The sequence below is a fragment of the Haliotis asinina genome, chromosome 16 (genome assembly GCF_037392515.1).
Source record: "Haliotis asinina isolate JCU_RB_2024 chromosome 16, JCU_Hal_asi_v2, whole genome shotgun sequence".
Taxonomy (NCBI): domain Eukaryota; kingdom Metazoa; phylum Mollusca; class Gastropoda; order Lepetellida; family Haliotidae; genus Haliotis; species Haliotis asinina.
In genome coordinates this window covers 37,898,727-37,923,073 of record NC_090295.1, presented here as the reverse complement: position 1 = coordinate 37,923,073, position 24,347 = coordinate 37,898,727, and the positions used below count along the sequence as shown (strand labels likewise).

General features: G+C 40.0%; 2 protein-coding genes across 3 annotated transcripts in view; one reads left to right on the top strand and one right to left on the bottom strand.

Annotated features, from left to right (window-relative positions):
- LOC137268411 (nephrocystin-4-like) overlaps positions 1 to 5,498 on the top strand; it is a 55,144-nt gene extending 49,646 nt beyond the window's left edge. For both annotated transcript variants that reach the window (XM_067802979.1, XM_067802978.1), the window contains 6 exons: positions 173 to 362; positions 888 to 974; positions 1,978 to 2,134; positions 2,685 to 2,800; positions 3,453 to 3,619; positions 3,861 to 5,498. In XM_067802979.1, coding sequence (XP_067659080.1) covers positions 173 to 362; positions 888 to 974; positions 1,978 to 2,134; positions 2,685 to 2,800; positions 3,453 to 3,619; positions 3,861 to 4,395 — 1,252 coding nt within the window. In that variant the 3' untranslated portion in view covers positions 4,396 to 5,498. The remainder of the gene's footprint in view (positions 1 to 172; positions 363 to 887; positions 975 to 1,977; positions 2,135 to 2,684; positions 2,801 to 3,452; positions 3,620 to 3,860) is intronic.
- Positions 5,499 to 8,379: 2,881 nt separating this feature from the next.
- Positions 8,380 to 20,590, bottom strand: LOC137268355 (coiled-coil domain-containing protein 63-like). The gene is made up of 11 exons (XM_067802907.1): positions 20,476 to 20,590; positions 17,145 to 17,321; positions 16,176 to 16,306; positions 14,934 to 15,115; positions 13,979 to 14,160; positions 13,608 to 13,795; positions 12,618 to 12,832; positions 10,853 to 11,021; positions 10,355 to 10,518; positions 9,639 to 9,733; positions 8,380 to 8,914 (listed from the first exon to the last, which is right to left on the bottom strand). The coding sequence occupies exons 2-11, from the start codon at positions 17,300 to 17,302 to the stop codon at positions 8,719 to 8,721; spliced, it is 1,680 nt and encodes a 559-aa protein (XP_067659008.1). The 5' UTR covers positions 17,303 to 17,321; positions 20,476 to 20,590; the 3' UTR covers positions 8,380 to 8,718.
- Positions 20,591 to 24,347: the final 3,757 nt, after the last annotated feature.

Genomic DNA, 24,347 nt, shown 5'->3' with positions numbered 1-24,347 from the left:
TCTGGAAAGTTCCAACCTGGCAGTAGGTTGAGTTTGCAGACAGGCATCTCTCTGTAGAGTGTACATTCTGTTGTTCCATCCAAATACCTGGTAGAGGTGTTTGTTATTGGCTTATATCAAATTTGCTTGGTCTGCCAAAGGACCCCCTTTGACATGAGTGTTGTTTCCACAGAGTGATCACAGATGCTCGGGAGTGGCGTCACTTCAAACAGATGAACAACATTAACACGCATGTGGAGGAGGGCATGTTTAGCAAGGAAGGCAAGTCCAGTGGGCCAGAGATCTTCCTGCGGCCAAAGGAAACAGTCAACATACCACTCAAGTATCAGAGCTTCCAGGCTGATCAATCTGTTCAACCACAGGTGCTGGTTTAGTGCATATGTAGTTCCATTGTTCTGTTCTTGCTGTGTTCAGTCTGTCTGACTAGAGATATGTGTTTACTTTTGTCTGTTCTGTAATGGCAGAAAAAAAGATATACAGTTCGCACACTCACCAATCAAAACACATCTTACCAAATCGCAAGAGTTGACATTCACACATACCTTTTGAACTTTTGCATTGAAAAGGTTTGTACACAAACAGTGTGTTTTGTGCTGATTTTCGTTTTTTGTGAGATCAGTGTCATTGACCAGGGAATTTTGTAAGTCCCACAACAGTAGCTGTTGTCTGATAGGATAAAACAGTTTGACCGTCTCAGATTTAATTGGACGTTCATAGGTCGCTCAAAGGTTACCTCACATAACCTTCTACAAGGGTTTGTTAAGACTCAGTGTAGGAAGGTAACGACTAATACTGAGACTGAGTTTGCTTAGACTGACAGTTTGCACTTTAAGACTGGAAGCTGATTGTCAAGGAACCGCTGTGACTGATGTGTCTCTTCTAAACAGGGCCCTGTTAACCCCTTCCGGAAGAAGGAGGTCAGCCACAAGCAGGGGCAGGAGGAGAGCAACATTCTCCACAGTCACAGTGTGCGAGTGAGTATCACAGACCAGGCCATGGAATGGTGTAGGGGGCGGGGATGTGATAGAGTTAGCAGGAAGGGATGATGCTGGGGGCAGATGTTGGAAGCAGGGGAAATTGATGGTGTTGGACAAAGGGGATGGTGTTGGAAGCGGGGGAAATTGATGGTGTTGGACAAAGGGGATGGTGTTGGAAGCAGGGGAAATTGATGGTGTTGGACAAAGGGGATGGTGTTGGGCAAAGGGGATGGTGTTGGAAGCAGGGGAAATTGATGGTGTTGGACAAAGGGGATGGTGTTGAGCAAAGGGGATGGTGTTGGAAGCAGGGGAAATTGATGGTGTTGGGCAAAGGGGATGGTGTTGGGCAAAGGGGACGGTGTTGGAAACAGGGGAAATTGATGGTGTTGGACAAAGGGGATGGTGTTGGAGACAGGGGAAATTGATGGTGTTGGGCAAAGGGGACGGTGTTGGAAACAGGGGAAATTGATGGTGTTGGACAAAGGGGATGGTGTTGGGCAAAGGGGATGGTGTTGGAGACATGGGAAATGGATGGTGTTGGGCAAAGGAGATGGTTTTGGGATAGGAGGATGGTGTTGGAGCAGGTTAAAGGGATAGTGTTGGGAGCAGATAATGGTTTAGTGAGGCAGGTAAAGGGGATGGTTTAGAGCGCAGGGGAAGAGAATGTTGTTGAGGACAGGTGCAGGGCAAACTGGGGTATAAGGGCAGGGGCTGGTGAGAGTGAGTGCTAAGTGTTGTGAAGGGTGGGTGTTGAGGCCCTGTGCAGGGAAGCTGTCAGGGTGCAAAATCAGGTATAACAGAAAGGGTTAGGGGAAAATGAGTGCTAAGTGTTATGAAGGGTAGGTGTCAAGAAATGTTAGTGTTGAGGGTAGGGGAATTTGAGTCTCTATTTTCAGGTACTAGACCATCTGTGTCAAGATTGATATCCAAGGTTCTGATTACTTAGATTTAGCTGTCTGGAATTAGTCCTAAAGGGGTGTATTCTATACTACCTTTTCAGATTATTTTCAAATCAGAGGATGGAAAGCCTATTGCTGTCTTGCACCTAAAGGTGGAACCTCAGCCTCATGTTGTAGACCAAACATTCCGCTTCTTCCACCCAGAGCAGTCCTTCATGAAGAAATCCATCCGACTGCAGGATCTCCATGCACTACCAGGTAATTCAGCCGATGCTTCTTGTGTGTGTGTCATCATGTCGGTATTACCATGTTTAGTGATCAAGTCATCAGTTGCCAAAGCTACACTACCACATGTCAAGTGTATAAGCACATGTCATTACAGATTGAGGCTAGCCAAGCCTAGCAAATTAACGTTCCATTGGAGAGGGAGTCTAGCCTAGCAGAACAGGATGTGCAATAACAAGGAAGTCTAGCCTAGCAGAATAGCAGGTCATTAGAGAGTGAGTCTAGCCCAGCAGAATGACATGTGTCATTAGAGAGTGGGTCTAGCCAAGCAGAATGGCATGTGTCGTTAGAGAGGAATTCTAGCCTAGCAGAATGGCATGTGTCATTAGAGAGGAATTCTAGCCAAACAGAATGGCATGTGTAATTAGAGAGGAAGTCAAGCCAAGCAGAATGGCATGTGTCATAAGAGAGAAAGGGAGCCTAGCAGAATAACGTGCCATTAAGAACGAATGGATGGATATTTGCATGCTTTGTCCTGTGCCATGAGTTTCCTGACTCTTTCTTGATGACTGTTTTTTTGCAGCCAATCAGATAGGGGGAAGTGGTGTCAGCAAGGTGTATGTCCGCTGCAGCGACACCAACGTGGTCTGTGACAGTCGTGCTACACAGCCAGGAGAACCACATGATGTATTTATCAAGGTGAGTTCTTGTTGTGTGCAAGGTGAGATATAATTGATTTTGTGGTCAGCTGTATGTCAAGATGTGATGTAGTTCTGGGATGTATGTGAAGGTGAGATGCAGTTGTGAGGCAGATGTCAAGGTGAGATGTAGTTGATGTAGTTTTCAGACATATGTCAAGGTGAGATGTAGCTGTGAGACTTATGTCAAGGTGAGTTGTGGCTGATATAGTTGTGAGACATATGTCAAGGTGAGATGCAGTTGATGTAATTATGAGATGTATGTCAAGGTGAGATGTCGATGCAGTTGTGGGACGTATGTCAATGTGGGATGTAGTTGTGAGACATATGTCAAGGTGAGATGCAGTTGATGTAGTTATGAGATGTATGTCAAGGTGAGATGTAGTCCATGCAGTTGTGGAACATATGTCAACGTGGGATGTAGTTGTGAGAGATATGTCAAGGTGAGATGTAGTTGTGAGACATGTCAAGGGGAGCTGTTGTTTTGAGACGTGCCAAGGTGAGATGTAGTTGTGAGACATGTGTTGAGGTTAGATGTAGTTGATGGAGTTTTCAGTATTTAGGTGTGATGTAGCGATATTGTTTATGCACAAGTATGTTACATGAAAGATAGAATATTGTAGACTTTCTTGATTCTGGTGTGTCTCCTTCAGTGTCCCCTGGGTCCATCACCCCAGGTGAAACGCTTCCACATGGCAGTCTACATCGACCCATACCTGTCACGGCCGACCCAGGTGTGGCAGTTCTTCGTGCATGCCCTGCAGAGAGTGGACGTGTCCTGTATCGATGGCCAGACCAGCAGATTTGCCCTTATCCTCAGGTACAAAGTAACTTGCCTTATGTTGTTGCCAGAACTAGGTCTGTTGCCTTGGTTACCAGCTTAATGCATATTGCAGATTTCTGTAATTATTGAAGCACTTATAGGTACCCAACATTTATTGTGTCGGAGATGTATATATGGACACTTCCTGATGGTACAGCACAGATGACTTTTGTTAAGACCTGTCAGTACTTGTACCTATGAATGTTGAAACCTTCATGTGCCACTATTGCTATTTCAGGGGGACTCAGTCCAACCGCCTATGTCGCTGTTTCTCATCTCACCCAAATGAAATGCAACTGTCTCCCGATGACCAGTTCCTGTTGACAGCAGGAGCTGTGCATGAACTTAATGTTGCAGTCCGCCCCATGAAGACTGGCAACAGGTTCTACTATCTGAATGTGGTAGATATCGAGTACCACCAACTTATTCGTACCTGGCTTATCTGCGTCAGCTGTAAGGCGCCAATGGTGTCTCGGGCGTTTGAGCTTTCACTGCCTGTCGGTGGAGGGAAGGGTTGCAGCAAGCGGATCACCTACACCAACCCATACCCAGCCCAGAAGGAATTCCATCTCACCTGTGACCGTGATGACTTGCTCCAGTTCAAGGAAAGAAAGCTGACCATCAGTGGTGGCGAGCAGGATGTGATTGGACTTCGGTTCAACCCAGTTTCCCAGCCTGGTATTGCTGAAATAATGGTCTTCATCAACGATGAGGAAGATAAGAATGAAGAGACCTTCAGAATTACTGCCAACTATAAGTATCCAGGTGCTTAGGAAATTAGTGTATCTCTTAGAGAATGTACATTTTAAGTAGAACACATACGTTGTATCTTCCCAACTGAACTACAGTTTGTGGACCCACTGAAGACCAGCAAGGAGAGAAAGCCAGTAGAAGGTCTCCTTGGCTGTGCTGAGTCTGTGGTGATCATGTCAGCAGCTCCACATACCAGTGAGTGTCTGTTCAGAGAGAGAAGGTAGTTCTGTGTAGAAAGTGTCAAAACAGTCACATGGTGCCTCAGTTCATGTCTCCTCATAGATCAGGATCTGTGTTACATGTCGTCCTCTGAGTCCTTAGACATGTCCTCTGACTCCTCACTGTAGGCATTTGCATCACCTTGACTACACAAGCAAATGTAATTAGGGCTGTTTGTCTCTGATACTTTGCCTATTCTAAACTTTGTCGTTATGATATTGATAGCATTCTGTGATATTATGTGCATTGTACAACAATGCATTGTCCAAGGAATCTTAAATCTTGTCCGTCCTCTCGTTTCATAGTGTTGTAATTCCGTAAATGTGTTGTGAAAGTACACAACTGTATACTCTAGGTTTATGTGTTATACACACAGTATACACATCATACACACATTGTATACACATACACATTGTATGCATTTCATACACACTGTATACACATCATACACACATTGTATACACATACACATTGTATGCATTTCGTACACACTGTATACACATCATACACACACTGAATATACGTCATACACACTATGCATGTCATGCATACTGTATACACATTATACAGAATAGACATCATGACGTGATGCAGATTACATACACGTCATACATGGTGGGGTAGCCTAGTGTTAAAGGCATTCACTTGTCATACCAAGGACCCGGGTTTAATTCCCCTCATGGGCACAATGTGTGAATCCTATTTCTGGTGTCCCCAACTGTTATATTGCTGGAGTATTGCTAAAGCAGTGCAAAACGAAACACACTCACTGTGAACACATCATACTAGCAATATTGCTAAAGCAGTGTAAAACTAAACACACTCGCTCACTGTGAACACATCATACACACTACATACAAGTCATAGACACTGTTATTTTGGCTAAATAAACTATTTATTCCCACTGTGTTGTTCTGTCCAGTTTATCATTCTGTTCTTTTGACTAGTTTTAAATGTAAGTGGAATATACATTTTATGATATAATTTGATAGTGTAATTATTTTAATCAGTCCATTATATGCCTCTAAATTCACATCTACAGCATGCTCATAGTGCAGCCAGAAAGACATACATAGTCACATGAGTTATCCCCCTGCTTTTTCCACATTATCTTCTGGATAAACAGTGACATTTTCTGTACAGCCTCACTTGCTTAAGATCACATGTATCACATGTATCACATGTATCACATGTACCACATGTACCACATGTATCACATGTACCACATGTACCACATGTACCACATGTATCACATGTATCACATGTATCACATGTGCTTTATTGTGGGGCAGGACTGAAGCCCTAAAAACTCTCAGGATTCAAGCTGCCAAACATGGCCACCCATCCAAAGTCTCTGTGCCCAGAGTTGCCTAACTTCAGCTGATTTGTGACCTGATCATGAGCTCTATGCACAGGCTAACAGATCATCAATAAAATGAAGTATGAATATCATTATTTCGACAAGTTTTACATGTAAGTGGAATGTATGTTATAAGGTGTGAAAGGTTGAAGTATAAACGTGACCATTATTACTATTTACTAATTATTGAATGTAAGTGTAAAGGTAATTAGCTATTTAGGCATATGACAAAACAGTTACGAACGTTTGGGGTGTTCACACATTTAGTTATTTGTTAAGAGGGAGGAGTTGGTCTGATGTATGACAATAATCAGTGTTTCACTGAGTATTATATGTTTATTAGTTTTCAAGTTAGCAGTTCATGTGTCCAGTTTTGAGTCATACAGACTGTAATAGAGATACACAGCCTTAAGGGTCATTCCTCTTAAACACATGTACCATGCATTATTAAACACATGTGAATTGTGTTTTCCCCATGCATGTGACACCTGAGACATGGTTGGGGGATACACTTTTAGGCAAATCTGAACTTGAATTCTAGGTACAGATGATGTAGTAGAACTGCAACGTCTTCTGTAGACATATTGGAAGTTGTTCGCTGGTCAAAAGGGGGACATGGGTTGATGAGGGACCACTGGGCAACATAATTATCTTACCAAACACCTCAATGGTAATTATATATACCGAGAATAAAACGTTAAGCACCAGCCTATTTCAAAACTAGGACGTGAAGCTGTGGAAATGTTAGGATGATCTTATTAAGAAGACCAATCGAAATTTAGAGTGGTAACTGATTTAGTGATGTCATAATCATTTTTATTTACAATTAAAGGAAATATTGTTACAGATATGATGACACTGCTTTTATAATCAAAATAACTGTTGTGCTTATACAAGACTATTTAAATTAAATTAAATTTAGGTTTCACTTGTTAGAAGTGACTATCTTGTGGCCATGTAACAGTCATTTCTGATTTTCACTTTTCAAAAGAAGGGAACCTTCTAGAGGATGGAAAAAACATGTTTTCCAAAAGCTCATGCATCCTGTTGAAAGTAAAAATATTTTCCATTATGGTTTTGTTTATAAACTAAACTAAGTACTAAACCAAATTATCGTAGATCGCTTTTTCTGAAAGATATTCTATGTGCCAACCTATATTTTTGCAAAATATACTGGGTAGCGCTGAACTTTTTATTAATGGTATAGGAAAGAGTTCTTTCGGTCCATCCGTGCTTGCATCTGTGCACCCATTACTCTTTGTCTGAAGCATATCCCAGATATGCATTTTATTTCTTGCTGTTTCCATGGAAACATGACTTAAGCTGTGACCATGAGGATGTCATGCTGTTCAGAGCACATCTCCTGACTTTGGACTTATATAGGTGGTTGTGTTTTTTTCTGGAGCAGAACTTTGAAACTGGTCATTATTTCTTTGATAAACTTGGCACATAGACTCGTCTAGTGATATACTGGTGCTTTTTGATAGTTTTGGAATTCTGAATAAAATATCTGTTGCATTTCCATGGAAACAAGTCAGACTTTGACTGAAGTTGGTGGTAGAACTCTTTTCCGGAGCAGAAAAGTAAATCCTTACCATACTCTCATCATATACTGTAATTATATCTAGTAGACACATTCATTAAGCGTATTTTTCCATAGTGGGGGATATTGATGACTTTGTCTTCTTGTTTTGATCTGTCTGAAGCTCGGGTATTGGATCATAAGCAGTACCGGAGTTAAATAACAGCCCAAACATCAGTGAAAGCAGAAAGACATTCAGGGACTCCAATTCAATGCTGTTTTACTGGGTAGACTTTACCCATTTTGAATCATTCATGCAAACAAGTAGAGCACCAGTTTATGATCTAGTGAACACAGGTAAATTGCCAATCAAGAACTCAAGATTTCCATTTTGTAGTTTTCTTTTTAGCAGGGGGCAGTGGGGAAGCCTAGTGGATAAAGCGCTGAAAACCTGGGTTCGATTCCCTCCATGGTACAATGTGTGAAGCCCATTTCTGGTGTTCCTGCCATGAGATTGCTGTAATATTGTCAAATCTGCTATCTGCTATCTGCTATGCATGTCGCATTTTTGTTCGTAACGTTTTTATAGGAAATGAACTTGGCAATATTGTTCTGTATTTAGGAAGTGTCAAAGAACAGTTCTCTCTGTCCTGGTATAAGAGGCGATTAATCAGGTTTTATGCTTAGACCCACAGACTTGTCATCGTATCACAATTTTGTAGAGCAATGGACTGTCTCGTCCAGACTTCATTATTTACTGACAACTGCCATGTGGCTGCATACAGCAGTACACAACAAGCAAACAAACACTTCTGCAGAGAGAAGGTGAGCAGAAGAGGCAAACTAACACTTCATTGTCCAGCAATGAAATCCTGTAAAACAAAAAAATGCACTGTCAATAAATTTTAAGTAGTAAATTTTATTTGTATTGAATTCTACACATTCTTTCTAGTCGTTGCATCTGTAGAATGTGAATTAGAAGAGTTTGGCTACATTGTCATGCAGCATCATGCATCAGCCCTTATCCTGTAATACATTGCAGTCCTCCTCCTCCAACTCGAGGTGTAACACAGTCCAGCAACACAGTCCAGCAGTACAAACAATTGATACAGGTACTTGATGGGTAAATGTCAATCCATTCTGTTAATAGATCTATCATCAGGCAGCCATGCTGCTCCCCCAGAACAGTGAGGTTCATATCACAGACATATAACACAACTATGTTCAGCAGTGGTCTTGGGTTTACTTCTTGCCATCCTTCTTCTGCTGTTTCTGGGCCTTCTCCCTGGCGTTGGACAGGTCGTACCTGAAGCCCTCCTTCCTGGCAGCTGACTCCCGCTTCCGCACCGACTTCATCACCCGATCCTGGAGCTCCGCCCGAGTCAAAGGTCGCATCTCATCATCGTCAGCCTCACTTCCTTCGCTCTCATATTCATCACTACAAGGAGACAGGAAGTAACAGTGATCACCACAGTCTCCCATTTACTGACAGACCCAACTCAACTGACATTATGAATATTCCCGCGTTATAACATTTACTGACAGACCCAACTCAACTGACATGAATATTCCTGCATGTTATAACATTTACTGACAGACCCAACTCAACTGACATGGATATTCCCGCAGGTTATAACATTTACTGACTCACCCAACTCAACTGACATGGATATTCCCGCAGGTTATAACATTTACTGACTGACCCAACTCAACTGACATGAATATTCCTGCATGTTATAACATTTAATGACAGACCCAACTCAACTGACATGAATATTCCTGCATGTTATAACATTTACTGACAGACCCAACTCAACTGACATGGATATTCCCGCAGGTTATAACATTTACTGACTGACTCAACTGACATTATGGATATTACCACATGTTATAACATTTACTGACTCACCCAACTCAAGTGGCATGGATATTCCCACATTTTATGACATTTACTGACTGACCCAACTCAACTGACATTATGGATATTCCCGCATGTTATAACATTTACTGACTCACCCAACTCAACTGACATGGATATTCCCACGTTATGACATTTACTGATCCAAGTCAACTGACAACATGAATATTTCCACATGTTATCACATTTTCTGATCCAAGTCAACTGACATTATGAATATTCCCACGTTATAACATTTACTAACCCGACAGTGGGAGGCATGACAGGAAGTTGTTGCTGTGGTGCTGCTGGTCCCTCGCCCAGTAATCCGTGACCCTTGGTTTCATATCTGTCCTGGTCCTGCAAGCAGTATCACATGTCATGCTAAATGTATCACACACAAATGTGTCTCCTGCTGTCTAATATCACAACAAAGAAACTGTGGATCACTCAGACAGCCCAAATGTAAAACTGAACTGACTGAGGTGGACTCACTGATTTTATCCTTCAGCATGGACAGAAAGAGCATCTTGTTCTTAGCCTTAAGTATGAATCATATTCCTGGAAATTAGATATAATAACACTGTTCTCTACATTCTCTGACAACAGTATCTATCACTTAGGTCACAGACTGTTAACATCACAATATCATGAAGCCAAAGGGTGTTAACATCACATCACCTGAAGCCACAAAGTGTTAACATTACCTGGCCCCGATTTCTCGAAACAAACTTAAGTTTTTTACTCAAATCTCAAACTGAATTTCACAATTTGAAACAGCTGCATTTTTAACTCAACTGCATTTTTGACATAAAAACCCCAAACAAATTAAGTAATCTATTCACGAAACTCAAATTGTTTCCAATAGTTTGAGTTTTGTGCCGATTTCAGTTTTTCTGAGAAATGCATTTTATCAAATTTGAGTACTATCTCAGACTTAAGTTTGTTTCGAGAAATCGGGGCCTGTACTGAAAACCTCACCTTTGTATTGACATAAGCCTGAACTGCCAAAAGTTCGTTTGTTCTCTGTTCAATGATGCCCAGGTACTGTATCATGTTGCCTTCCGTCACCCCTGTCGCCGCACCCAGCATGTCATCAATAGCTGATCTCTCACAGTTGATCTTGTTGAAGAGCGAGTCAATACCTGCAAGAAGGAAAGGTGAATGTAAGATGTGCTATGGTGAATACAACATGAACCTAGCAAACAAAACAATTCATTCACATGTGTTTAAATTATCGCTTTATTTTTATTAAAATATCATAATCAAAATCTCCAATGCATGTGTCCCTTAGTCAAAGGGGGTAGTCACCAAATTTAAAAATAATCCAACCCAAAAGTTTTCAAGTTATTCCTTGAAGAAATGTTTTCAGAATGAAGAAGAGAATTCCTTTGAATAACTAACCATAATTCTTCATAAATTCATAGTTGGAATATAGTTAACAGCAATATAAAACACTCCTCATAACCCATGTCACACCTGCTTTCAGTTGGTCCAGGATTTTAGATACCTCCTTGTACTTCTGCTCATTCTCATCTGCTTCTTGAGAGGCTTCATTTTGTTTTTCTTCCAGGTTCTTTAGGATGTGTTTCCTCTGTGTCTCCAGCTCAATACCCTCGGCCTTGAACTTCTCAATTTCATCTTTGATCTGTAGACAGGCAGAACAGGACCATGCAAAGACTGGCTTTAACACAGCTGATGTGAGATTATAAGAAATCAAACCATCCTGTGACATACGTTATGCAGTATCAATAAATGTGTTTATCTGCCTCAACGTAAGCTACCTGGCTTCCATGTTACCCATCAGGGGATAGAATTGGCCTTCAGCAAGCCATGTTTGCCATAAAAAGGCAACTATGCTTGTCATAAGAGGCGACTAACGGGATCGGGTAGTCAAGCTCCATGACTTTGGTTGACATATATCATCGATTCCCACGTGCGCAGATCGATGCTCATGATATTGATCACTGGACTGTCTGGTAGAGACTCGATTATTTACAGATCGCTGACAAATAGCTGGAATATTGCTGAATAGGCCGTAAAACTAAACTCACTCACTCACTCACTCATAATGATCACTTAATTGTAATGCAGACACCCATTTTGGGGTAGAAAGTTTTGGTAAAGCACATACTATTTCTTACATTATGAACAAACAACTACACCCTATATCATAATAAGGTGAGTGCAGTAGAACATTGCTAAGGCCCAACAACGATTTAAGAGGATTAACTTGAGTACTTTAGTTCAAACTTGTTGACTGGCTATTTCTAGTTTTGAATGCACAGGTTTAAATATCACTGCATTGGCAAAGATAAGCAACAGACATTGTCTGCACTAATGCTGTTACGATACACTCACATATTCGGTGAATCAAACCATTGCACTTCATGAATTCATTTCGTTATTCGTGGTCACCAGAACCAAATATGAATGAATATTTACAATTTTTTATCTGAGCATGTTTTAACTGAGCCTTTATGAAAGTGAGATATGCAAGAATGGAATATGTGCTAGAAATGCAGTAGTGCAGGTCATGTTAGTTTGGAATGGCTGCACACAGTACTGTGGACTAGAACTATTAGTGTATCACATACCAAATTTGAGTGTCATGTCAGATCACTAGCTATTACTACGACAAATCAATAATCAACATGGGGGTTCCAAATTGTGCATCAGTCACTTAACTACAATATCATCTTAGTGAATTATTATTTGTATTCGTAACCCAATATTCATGACACATATCATAACCGCCAAATCATGAGTGTATTCATTGCCGCTCTAGTCTGTACTCATTATACAGTGTTCACGAATAGTGTCTGACCCTCTGACGAATCCAGTAGATTTGCCAACGGTCAAACAGAAGTCCCCAACCTGCTGGCCCCAGTATCTGACTGAATATATCACAATAACTTTGTCTGAAGTTGTTATTTGTGGCATGTGACTGTTTATACATTTATGTTTAATGTGTGTTTAATTTTGTTCTGTGGGTCCTGTGAATTTTCAGTGGGTCACACCATTTGAAACACCATTCGTGAACACTGATTATGCACATGCACGGGGGGCTGCTCCCATGCAGTTTAATTTATTCTTTAATAAAGGTGTAAACTACCATCTACAAACTACAGTTAAAAAGACATCCCCCGAAAGCATCACTATTCAGTCCAATGGTTTACTCCACTTGAGTGAATACTCAGCCTTAGAGGTATTAAACCATATCTCTCATCATTTAGGTACATACCATCTGAATGTCGTCATTCAATTTCTCAATTTCATTGTTTTGTTCATTGACATAGTTGAAGAGAGCAAAGTTTCGGTCTTCAGTTTCGATGAATCTGTTGACGAGAAGGTCAAGGTCATCTTCCTGTGTCATCTCCTTGATGAGTTCGAAGGCTTGCTCATACGTCTCCACTGAGTCCTCCTGGCTCTCTTTCTTACGCTCAGCCTCAAGCGCCTCTGTAGTTACACAACATTGTTATACGATGTAGGACATGTGGCCATATTAGTTGTAGGGCTCCATAATGTTAGGGAAGGACTCACAATACACATTTCCAGGGCAGTGAACATGTACTTCTGGTATAAAATCATGGACAAATTGTAAACTGAATATTTTCTGGGACAATGTTTCACAAAATTAACTCCCACTGAAGAAAACCTGAAGACGAATCGCAAGGTATATAGTATATTTACGAGATAAACATCATATGTTGGCCAATTTCCGGGTGTTATTGAGTATTTGAAGCATTTAGAACCGACGGCATCATCAAGAGGTTTCAAATGAATTATTCCTGTGCTTCAAATACTCAATAAAATCCAGAAACTGGCCAACACATGATGTTTATCGACATTGTAAACAAAAAGGTACACCAAAGGGTTCTACTGTCTGCACACGTTCACATCGAGTACGGGTACAGCAGCTGGTTCCCATGGTTGCATCTGGAGTTGCTCATTTGTGACATCATTCTAACTTTACGTCACAATATGGCTTGAATGATGTCACCACTGTTGATGACACAACAAAACTACTGTTTGCATGTTTCAACGTGTCAATACGCAGCGAACAGTCTTGCAGTTTCTGGGAATCAAATACCATTTGATCATGTTTTTCAACCAATCAGATTACATAACACAGTGAGGTTGGGTTTACAATGGAGGAACAAGGAGTAGAATCATAACTGCAACATCAGTTTAGCAATGCTGTCAGTCAGTTTTAACACAGACATAGGCTGACCTTTCTTCTGTCTCCATGCAACAAGCTGAGGATCTTCCTGCCTTTCCTGGCCTTTGATGCCCATGAATTCCTTCAGCTTGCGGTCATGGTCGATGATGCGGACAAGCTCCTTCATCTCTGCATTGTGCTGCTGCATGTCTTTATCTGCCTTGTCCTTCAATACAAGCATCTTGGCCTGGGCATCATCCCTGGAGTAAAACACACAACATAAATAATAAAAATTTAGCGTCAGCATCTTGGCCTCGACATCATCCTTGGGGAAGAACACACAACATAAATAATAAAAATTTAGCATCATCATCTTGGCCTGGGCATCATGCCAGGTAACAAACATAACTTTAGCAATTAGTAATTCGACATTCCAATCTCACCTGGCATCGTAGGCCTCTGTGGAAGACTGGATGCCCCCTCCCATTTCCCGCCGTAGCTGGCGCAGTTCCTTCTCCAGTTTCTTGTAAAGATTCTCAAACCTTTTGTGTTCCGTCCTCAGTCCTTGGATTTCATCCCGCAGTTTGGCGTTGTCAGATAGGGAATCATTGAATCGCTTCTTGGACTGAAAAATGAAATCAACACTTACTCAAGTGACCTGTATCTGAATTTTGACATGTATACATCTTTCATGGGAACTCAATCCCTCAAGTTTCACCTTGACCCATTTCAATTCTACCTTATTGCATACATGTAGTTGTTATGGTGTATAATTCAGGACTGAGCCATCGTCCAAATATTTCTAAAAACCAAAAACTGTAGACAAGCCAGGTGAGACTTATTTGTTATTATTTACTCTGCATTCATAATCTTTATTACTAGTGCAGTGTCCATTGTCTTGTCAGCCACCCAGTGTTCCTCTTTGTCCCTTCCTGTATTTTACCGTGTTTGACATTTATGGCTTTTATTGGTCATCCCCCTTGGCTGTGTCTGTCATCAAATCAACGGTACAAGGAAGTGCTATAGTTTCTCTGTCTGTCCATTGTTGAGCCTTTGCCTGTCCATCGTTGTCAAAATCTGTATATATATATATATGCTCACATCTATATTGAAAAAGCGGAGTCCGGTATTCCGACTGTGTGTGTAGGGATGACCACGAGCAGGATAATGCTGCTCGTTGGAAATGCCAAGGGGTTGAGGTGGAACTACACTCACCTCATTCATGTACACCTGTTATTGTCACATCTTGTGTAACCAACTAAAGATGTTTGAGCTCAACTATGGCCTCATCTTCATCAAAGCATTTTATGTATAATTCTCAGGTAATCCCAGTCTACAAATACATCTATGTGTTGACATAGTTGTCATGACAATTGATTTTATGACATCAAGTCTCACCTGGTCCAATCTGTTCTCCAGCACACGGACTGTCTTCTGGGTCTGTGTGGTGTGCTGGGCACTCATGTGAACACCCCCCATATTCTTATGCTGGTTGCGAATCTTCTTTTCCCATTCTCGGATTTTAGCATCAAGTTCAACATGATGTTGCTTCTCCTCCTTGATTTCTACGTCACAGTCATCTGCCAAAATAAAGCTAAGTCTACAGATTATGGTTCAATACTTTCATGAAATACACCAGCAGTAATTTATTATTTACACACAATCAGTAAATCTAACACACGATCATAACAAGTCTTAAACATGCATGGGCAAGTGTTATACCCCATCAATAACTCGTATACACCATTGGTAAGTGTTACACACTATCACGAAGTGTTATACACCATCACCAAGTGCTATCCACCATCACTAATATAAATGTTATACACCATCACCAAGTGTTATACACCATCACCAAGTGCTATCCACCATCACTGATATAAGTGTTATACACTATCACGAAGAGTTATCAACCATCACTAAGTGTTATACACCATCACCAAATGTTATACACCATCACCAAGTGTTATACACCATCACCAAGTGTTATCCACCATCACTAAGTGTTAAACACCGTCACTAAGAGTTATCAACCATCACTAAGTGTTACGCACCATCACCAATTGTTATACACCATCACCAAGTGTTATGCACCATCACTAAGTGTCATACACCATCACCAAGTGTTATACACCATCACCAAATGTTATACACCATCACCAAGTGTTATACACCATCACCAAGTGTTATCCACCATCACTAAGTGTTAAACACCGTCACTAAGAGTTATCAACCATCACTAAGTGTTACGCACCATCACCAATTGTTATACACCATCATCAAGTGTTATGCACCATCACTAAGTGTCATACACCATCACCAAGTGTTATACACCATCACTAAGTGTCATACACCATCACCAAGTGTTATACACCATCACTAGGAGTTATCAACCATCACCAAGTGTTATACATCATCACCAAGTGTTATACATCATCACTAGGAGTTATCAACCATCCCCAAGTGTTATACACTGTCACGAAGAGTTATCAACCATCACTAAGTGTTATACATCATCACTAAGAGTTATTAACCATCACTAAGTGTTATAAACCATCACCAAGTGTTATACACCATCACCAAGTGTTAAACACCATCGATACGTCCCATCTACCATGTACATTGCTCCACTGTGCATACCTTTTGCCTCTACCAAGGTCACCAGAGTGTCGGTATGCTCCTCATCACGGATTTGGTTGCTTCGACTTTCAGCTAGACGAAGTTCCTTCAGCAGTTCCTGTTTTTCCTTTTCCAGCTGATTCATCTCTGCTCTGAAATAATAATTTGAAATTTCATGTACATTCTACTGGGCTGGACAATCTTCCATGGAAAAGGTTCATACTGAGTGTGGAAGTATGACTAACTGTGTGAACACGCTGTATATGCAACATATGTCATATTTGGGCTTTCACTTTCTAAGTAAAGTATAAATTCTAGTACTTTTGTGGTTGAGTCCAATCTGGGATTCGAACCCGCACCCTCAGAGTCAGGCACCTAATCGCCAGCACACAAAGTCAGCCGCCTAGCCCGGGTTTGAATCCTGTGTATGGAACTGACAGCTGACTGTGAACAGCCTCTGTGTGGAAGAATGGCTGATTTTCTCACCATATGTAAATACTAGGGCTGTTGCGATACACTCACATTTTTGGTAAATCGAACCATAGCACTTCATGAATACAATTCGTTATTCATGTCACCAGTACTGAATATGAATGAACGTTTACAATTTTTTCAATCTCAGCATGTTTTACTTGAGCCCTTATTAAAGTGAAAATATGCAAGAATGGAATATGTACTAGCATTGCATTAGCACAAGTCATGTTAGTTTGTAATAGCTGCACATGGTACTGTGGTCTATAACTGTTAGTCTGTTGCATGCCCAATTTGAGTTTCATGTCAGATCACTAGTAATTACTACGACAAATTAACCATCAACATTAGGGTTCTCTATTGTGCATCAATCACTATTTACAGTATTTTACTGGTGAATAACTATTTGCATTTGTTCCCCAGGTGATATTCATGATACATATCATTATATAATTCACCACTTAGTGCATTCATGATTTGTAGCCCTAGTAAATACTGTAGAGCAGACTTTCTAGTTACCTTTGTTTCCTAATCATGTTGGTGGACTCCTCTGTGTAGGCTGCACGGTCACCTTCCATGATGCGGTATTGCCTCTGAAGCTTCAGAAGCTCCCCCTCCTGAAGACCCTCCAAGTCAGGGTCACTCGTATCTGACCGGGCTGATCGTGGGCGTGGCATGGTGGCGCTTGATTAGTTCCTAAAGCATCAAGAATCGACATCTGCATAAAGGTGTGGTACTTGAAGCAGACTAAACAGATAGAGTTCCTCTTTTTCCCCCAAACTCTTTCTTCTGCAGAGTAACAGACATAATACTAAGTGGTTCAACTCTATATACTGTACTTTATTTGGAGACTTTTTGTTATATTTGTGAGTCCTCTAGCGATTGTTGTGTTAGGTTTTGTTAATAATTCAAGTACATATCAATATATAGTATTATTTGGATGGGGGAACGGGAAGAACTCTTACCGACTAAAGATATAACAATACTAGAAGTTATAACAAATTGTTCAACGTCAGGTCTAAATATGATCACAAAGTTTTATATAACGCATGATTTCTGTGTATTTGATGCAACAATTTTCTAGCAGTCTCTCAAAATATTATCACAGGAGTCAAGTTTGAGGCAAGTTTCATAAGTGACTCAGAATTCAGTTCTGTAAAATCAACTTCATAAGCAAAAACGTTTTCGTGAGCTCTTCAATGATTTATATATTTCCTTCAAATCCTGCCAATAACTGTTCAGTATACTTGAGTTTGTTATGACTGAACTGAACAGTGAAAAATATATATTTATTAACTAACATGGCAATTCAAAACAAAACAACAAAATCTTCACAAAACTCTTGCTCTTTGATATACACAAATAAATATGACACTAAAATTTTCATCACTCAAATATTGAAAATCATGACTCTACAAACTAAATACTGTGAATTACAATGACTCTTTTATTTCAAAGGCTGTGTAAAACCCTGTGTCATGTAAAATTCACACGAGTGGCCTGAGTTATGTATCACAACTTCACAGCAACATGATGACTGGAACTCTTCTAAATGATAAAATGTTGATAGTCAACATGTTTTTGTGTCCACTAAAAATCTAGCCATGAAGGCCACCGTCCATTAAATCAAGGAACACTTGTACTTTCATGTGTTCCTTTATTCATTTCCTCAAACATATTTAGTGTAGTGGGGTAGCCAAGTGGGTAAAGCATTCGCTTGTTCACAAGATTCGATTACCCACAAGGGTACAATGTGTGAAGCCCATTTCGGGCAGGAATACTGCTAAAAGTAAAACTCGCCCAACTCACTCTCAGTATGTTTCATGATTTATGATGCTTCAGTCACAACACATGTTAAATACCCTTCTGGCTTGTTGAGCAAAGCAAGTATTTCTGAACTATAACAGTATGAACTGTCAAACTAAATAAACGTCAACCAAAATTATCAGCAGTTAATCATATATACTGTGCTTATCTCCATGTCCCTACAGACAATATAGATCAATGGATCCCGGTGTCAGATACTTCAGTAATTAAATGTTATTTCAGACTGTGCAGGCAAATATCGACATCAAAGATCACTGTTGCATTATTTATTATGTGAATAGCGTTCATGGAACAACATTGCTTGAACAATTTTCACTGATGCTGATATTTGTGTAGTAGTAATTTTCCAATTATAACTTATAAACAACAACCAAAATTAAATGTTTCTTGGGCACTTTTTTTTAAAAAAAATGACGATGGCAGTAGAACTTTAAAAAAAAAAATTATAAAAAAAGGTGACAAGGGAGGAACACATTTATATTTTTTTTTCTCTCAGAAATACAGCTTGCAAAGTTTAACATGAGATGTAGATTCAGTATCACTCGTTCTTAGAGACTTTTGTTTTTTAAGAGAACAAATTGACTCAACCGGGACGCGGCAAAGTCAACATTATTTTTTTCAAATGGCAATAAAAATTGTTATGCGCACAAACAGAAGTGACACACCGATGCCCGAGAAACATTTTTATTTATGGTCAGAGGCCAACAAGTTTTGATTCAGCTTAGCTAAAAGCACATTTTAGCAACATACAATATGACAACAGGGACAACAAAAATGGCCTTCACACATTGTACCCATGTGGAGAATCACCAATCAAACGCTTTAACCACCAGGCTACTCCACTACCCCTATGTCCAAATGAGAGGAGATACACCTGTTTCTTGAATCTGCAATATAACATATCTGATAGCATGTGGGATAAAATGTAAAACATGATATGTGGTGCATAAGTGAAAACAATTGTGAACAACATAGTGTTTTGAAGAATTATGTCCCTTAGTTGCACCAGGAATTGCACCTGGTTTTTTAAAACAAAACTGACAGTTGTGTTTTACATGGTCAAAGGTCTGAACTCAATATCAGAGAGTAACAAATTGTTTGACTGTAACAAATTACAGCTATCATGGAAACATATCATTTTGAGTTAAATATAACCATGCCTTATTCTAGAAGCATAAAGCTAATGCTAGATGAAAAGAGTACAAATTTTGTATAAATATTTATACAGATTAGTTATTCCAATATTTGTTTAGTAAAAGATATCCACTGAATTAAAACTTCCTGATAGTTAAAAATGTCATACAAAATATACAAACAGAATCTGAATGAATATGCCATATTGTAATCAGTGCATTTTCATGCATGTCATCCAAAACAAACTGGGTACCCGTAGTTTAAGTGATTAACTACAGTTGCTAAGGTCAATATAACGTGTTACATACTGATCAGCTGACATATAAACATCAGAAGGAATGAGAATATTAGTGAACCCTGGTGAAACCATGGATTTTTATCATTATTTATACAATATACCAGGTTATGTTGTGTTTTTTGAAAAGCTTAAGATGTTGTCTACTCACTTTAATCAAGCGAAGAACTGAAAAAATGTGTCATTAACATAAAGGACAACCTTATTTCAAATGCAACCTGCAATCAAAGTATTCAATATGTGTGTGTTTGCGAACACACGGCATACAAAACAGAATAAACAGTGCAGTCATGATGAAGTTTATTATCAACATTTTCTGCTAAGATGGCCCGTACAACGTATCGTATTGATGGTTATTGACCATGGCCTTTGGCAACAAGCCTCTATAATTCACGGTATGACATTTAAATATATATCAAATACATATTGAAGGACACATGCGATATTATAAGTATGGCCATTGGGCTACATGTTTACAAGCCATCAAGCAGCAACGAGCACCTACCACAATAACAGACGCAATCATTAGCGCTGGGGTTTATGATTGATAAACGATGAAGCGAAATGAAAACATTAATAAGAAATGTAACATACGTGAAAGTAAATCCCGTCCGCAGGTGGAATTTAGACCTGACTGACACCACCGTTCACAAGCACTTGCTGTGATGGCGGAATTCGTTGACGATGGTTGCTAAGGGAAACACGTATTACCCTTAAGGGGACGTAACTGTGTGACAATAAAGCTCCCTACAGCGAAATAACCTTCACCTCGTACCCGGCGTCGTTCACGCGCTATATCACCCATAGTTACGCATAATACGGTTTTGGGAGAAAGGACCGTGAGACCAATACACGCGTATATCTAAGTCCCAAGACGCGCAAGCTAACAATTACTTGTACGGATTTGCACTTTATCACGAAACGGACTCCCAGTTTGCTGTCTATGGTTGTCAGTTTGTTTTATAAACACAAACTAGTCTGTTGTAATTACACGAACTAGTCAGTAGCAATTATACTCTTCAAAAAAAGTAAGGGAACCTGAACTTTGAAACCTGGTAGAAAGAAAGCCCGTTGAGGAACGTTACAATGACATTCATCTTGTCAGGGAGCCTATATACAGATGTTGTAGATTATCCCTGATCTTGTGTATGCAGTATTATTTCACGCTATCACCACACGCAAACACCATACATGGGAAGTACTAGAGGATTAATGCTGACGGAGAACAAAGGGTTTCATGGCACGAATGGCTTTAAAACGGAGTGAATTATAACAGCGCCCAGAAGGCAGTAATTTATACTCATAGTGGATGGGACAATCTGCATCGGATCAAAGACGCATAGTCACATGAATAAAAGTCTTTTACCACATATAATCTTAAGGACTGACTTGAGAACTCTTTCTTCATATATTTTATTCAGGCTAGCCAAAGATGCACCTGCAATTTTACCGGCTAATACACCTATTCTAGTGAGACAGTTTCTGTTTCAACGGACAAGGTTCCATACCAGCAGTGAGCACCAAAAGTCATTACGCTCTGTATGAATCATTGGTTTTTATCCCAAATCACTTTCTACACTGGCCGAATCTCTTTAAAATGTCGTACCTTTCAAATCCTAAAGAACAAACACTTTACGTTACTTGCAAAATATATTAGAATGGATTCCCAAAGGCTACAGCAATATGTTACGTTCATGGACATGCATGGGTGTCCGCAGTAAAATATACTCTTTAAAAAGCAGGGGAATCTGAACTTTCAATTTGGATAGGAAGTGTAAACGTTGACAAACGTTTCAAGTACAGACATCTTATGAAAGCACAATCATTTCCCTCTATTACCACCCCTAAACACAACGCATGATATGCACGTGCACAACGCAGTGGCCCCTTACACGTGCATGGGGTTCCATTCTTGATTTTGACGGTTTTCATGGTCGAGAAATCACTACGGCATTTAACAAAGACAGTTATGCATTCTCCACACATCGTCTGGCTCTGTGCACTGAAACTGATCTAAAACACACCCGACATCTTGTATGAAATGCGACAGAACATTCCGTTCAAAACATTTCACAATAACGAATGTGAGAGCAACTGGTCGAAAGTCAATTCTGTAGATTACTTTTCTTTGGAACCGGCATTATTTCAGACGGTTTCCAAACGGATGATATTAGAAATGATTATCAAGTGAAAACTGAAACAACTCATGAAATATATGGCATAATTGTTCACTGTACAGAACCATCTAAACCATCTTGGCCAGTGGCTGTCCGGATATTAATCTCGGGAAATTGGAATCTCACAATCTACAGAATTGACTCTCGTTATTGTGAAATTGGAATCTCACTGTCTGTTTTGTGAATTCAATTCTATTGTCTCTCCCAATCTCATTGATAAAACGTTTCCGCTCTGGATTGAAATCATGTGAATCGAAGCGCGAGTAAAATCTGTTCACATGTTCAGCACAGTGCCTGTTATCACGAACACTGGGACGAGGATGTTTCTTTTCATTCCCAATCAATGCCCGAACACCTTGCCAGGCTTGTCTGGTGTTGTTGGTCCAACGATTAAGTGACAACCAGGTTGATTGGACTTAAAAACCCGCTTCCCTGTCAGAAGGAACAATCAGAGCAGAAACACTGGACCTATGACCAAAAAACACTTGCAACGTTTCCACAGAGATAACTGAATGGCTTGACAGAAACAACACCGTAATGCCTGACAAAGCAACAAAACCAGTGATGTATGAGCTTGTGTTACAGCACAAACTACCACGTTCCTATGCCATCTACAATATGTTGAGGAACGCTGGTCACGGGGTTCTACGACTACCGCCATAACATTGCGATTTGAATCCAATTGAACTGATATGGGGGGATATCAAGGGGAAGGTTTCACGCTACAACATGACATTCAAGTTGTCTGACGTTGAAAAAATTGTTCACACGACAATAGGGGAGATTGATATCAGACGGTGGGAGTATTGGCAGTTGCAAATGAGTTCAGGAAAAGCGGATGGTATTAGAGAAGAGACCTCCCCACCAATCTTAATACATCTTGCAGATGAATCAGATACTAACATGCCTGAAGAAGAGATGCTTTGTGATTGAAAAATCTTGAAAAATTCGGGGAAAACAAGTTTGTGATCAACCCCCCAAATACAAATCAAAGACCCACCCAGTAACGTGTACATGCATAGTTTCACAGAAATATGATTAATGGACTGTGAATAATGCCTAGAAATAAACCTGTCCCCTAACTACTTCCATGTTAAAAATATTTTCATGGAAACTAAAAAATCAAATTTCTCCGTTATGTACATGTGCACGTAAAGACATTGCAATAGCAATTTGAAAACATCATATAAATTATGTGACACATGTGATTTTGAGATGACCCCTTCTGCCCTACACAAGTATTGACACCTTTAACTATTGCAAAATGCACGTGCTTGAAGTCACGTGACATGACCTGCCGAGCATAATGTAAGAATGTGACATGTGACCTGCCCATTTGCATCACAGGGTCGCTGTTCTGGTAAGTAGCTGAACACCCTTGACATGTGAGGTGTTGTTGTGACTTGAAAAAATTACAGCTTTTACAGACAACTTTCTTATTATCGAGTGATAAATTATAGCAATTGGAATCCTCAATGGTAGAAGAATTATAAAGTCTCATACCAAATTGGAAACGGATAGCACTTATAGTTTTAAAGTAAAGTTACCAAACACCGTCCTGAAACATTTTCTGCCAGGCTATAGTCCACACGCACGCACGCACGCACGCACGCACGCACGCACGCACGCACAACGTGGTTGAATGTGTGATTTATGTTATATTTGGGATTACACTTTCTTTGTAAATAACAAATTGTAGTACTTCTGTTAGGTTGAGTCCCATTCAGGATTCGATCTCGACTCAAGTCATTCACCTTAACACACAAAGTGAGTAGTTTAAATGGACTATGTGTACCACTCTGATAAGCGTTGGGTTACGCTGACTGACTCATTGATATGATCTTAGTAATACCGATCATGGTACTCTTATCAGATAGCCGTTTATCTACTCTTTCCGGCTTGTTTCAGCTTAAGCCGACACGAAAACATGCAAATATACTGTCTGAGCGGGGACGTATACATGTGTGTGTTTACTTTATATTTCAATGATGCTGATGGCGATGAATTTTACGCATCACGTTGGTGTTTTTCTTTCTTTATCCTGGGTTCGGGTGTCACTGATGTTGAGAAAGCTGAATAGCATCGCCATGTTACGATTCTGAGTAATGCTTCATAGTTTAAAATGAATGGTGTTGTGCATATCAGTGCTTGAAGCGTTCGTAATGTGTTACTGTGCCGTTCCTTTTCTGGTCATGTCAGTAATTGGTTTGGCGTTTGATGTTGTTTTTGTTGTTGTTTGTTGTTTACCGCTGCAATGAACCAGCTATATGGTCTGTAAATACCTGAGTT

Bases quoted from the DNA above. Each gene is read 5' to 3' on its own strand.
- LOC137268355 (XM_067802907.1), bottom strand. From the start codon at position 17,302: ATGCCACGCCCACGATCAGCCCGGTCAGATACGAGTGACCCTGACTTG. The intron at 14,161-14,933 runs GTGAGACTTGAT...TTCATTTTTCAG, and splicing joins TGGAGAACAGATTGGACCAG to TCCAAGAAGCGATTCAATGA. The intron at 9,734-10,354 runs GTGAGGTTTTCA...TACTGCTTGCAG, and splicing joins AGGCTTATGTCAATACAAAG to GACCAGGACAGATATGAAAC.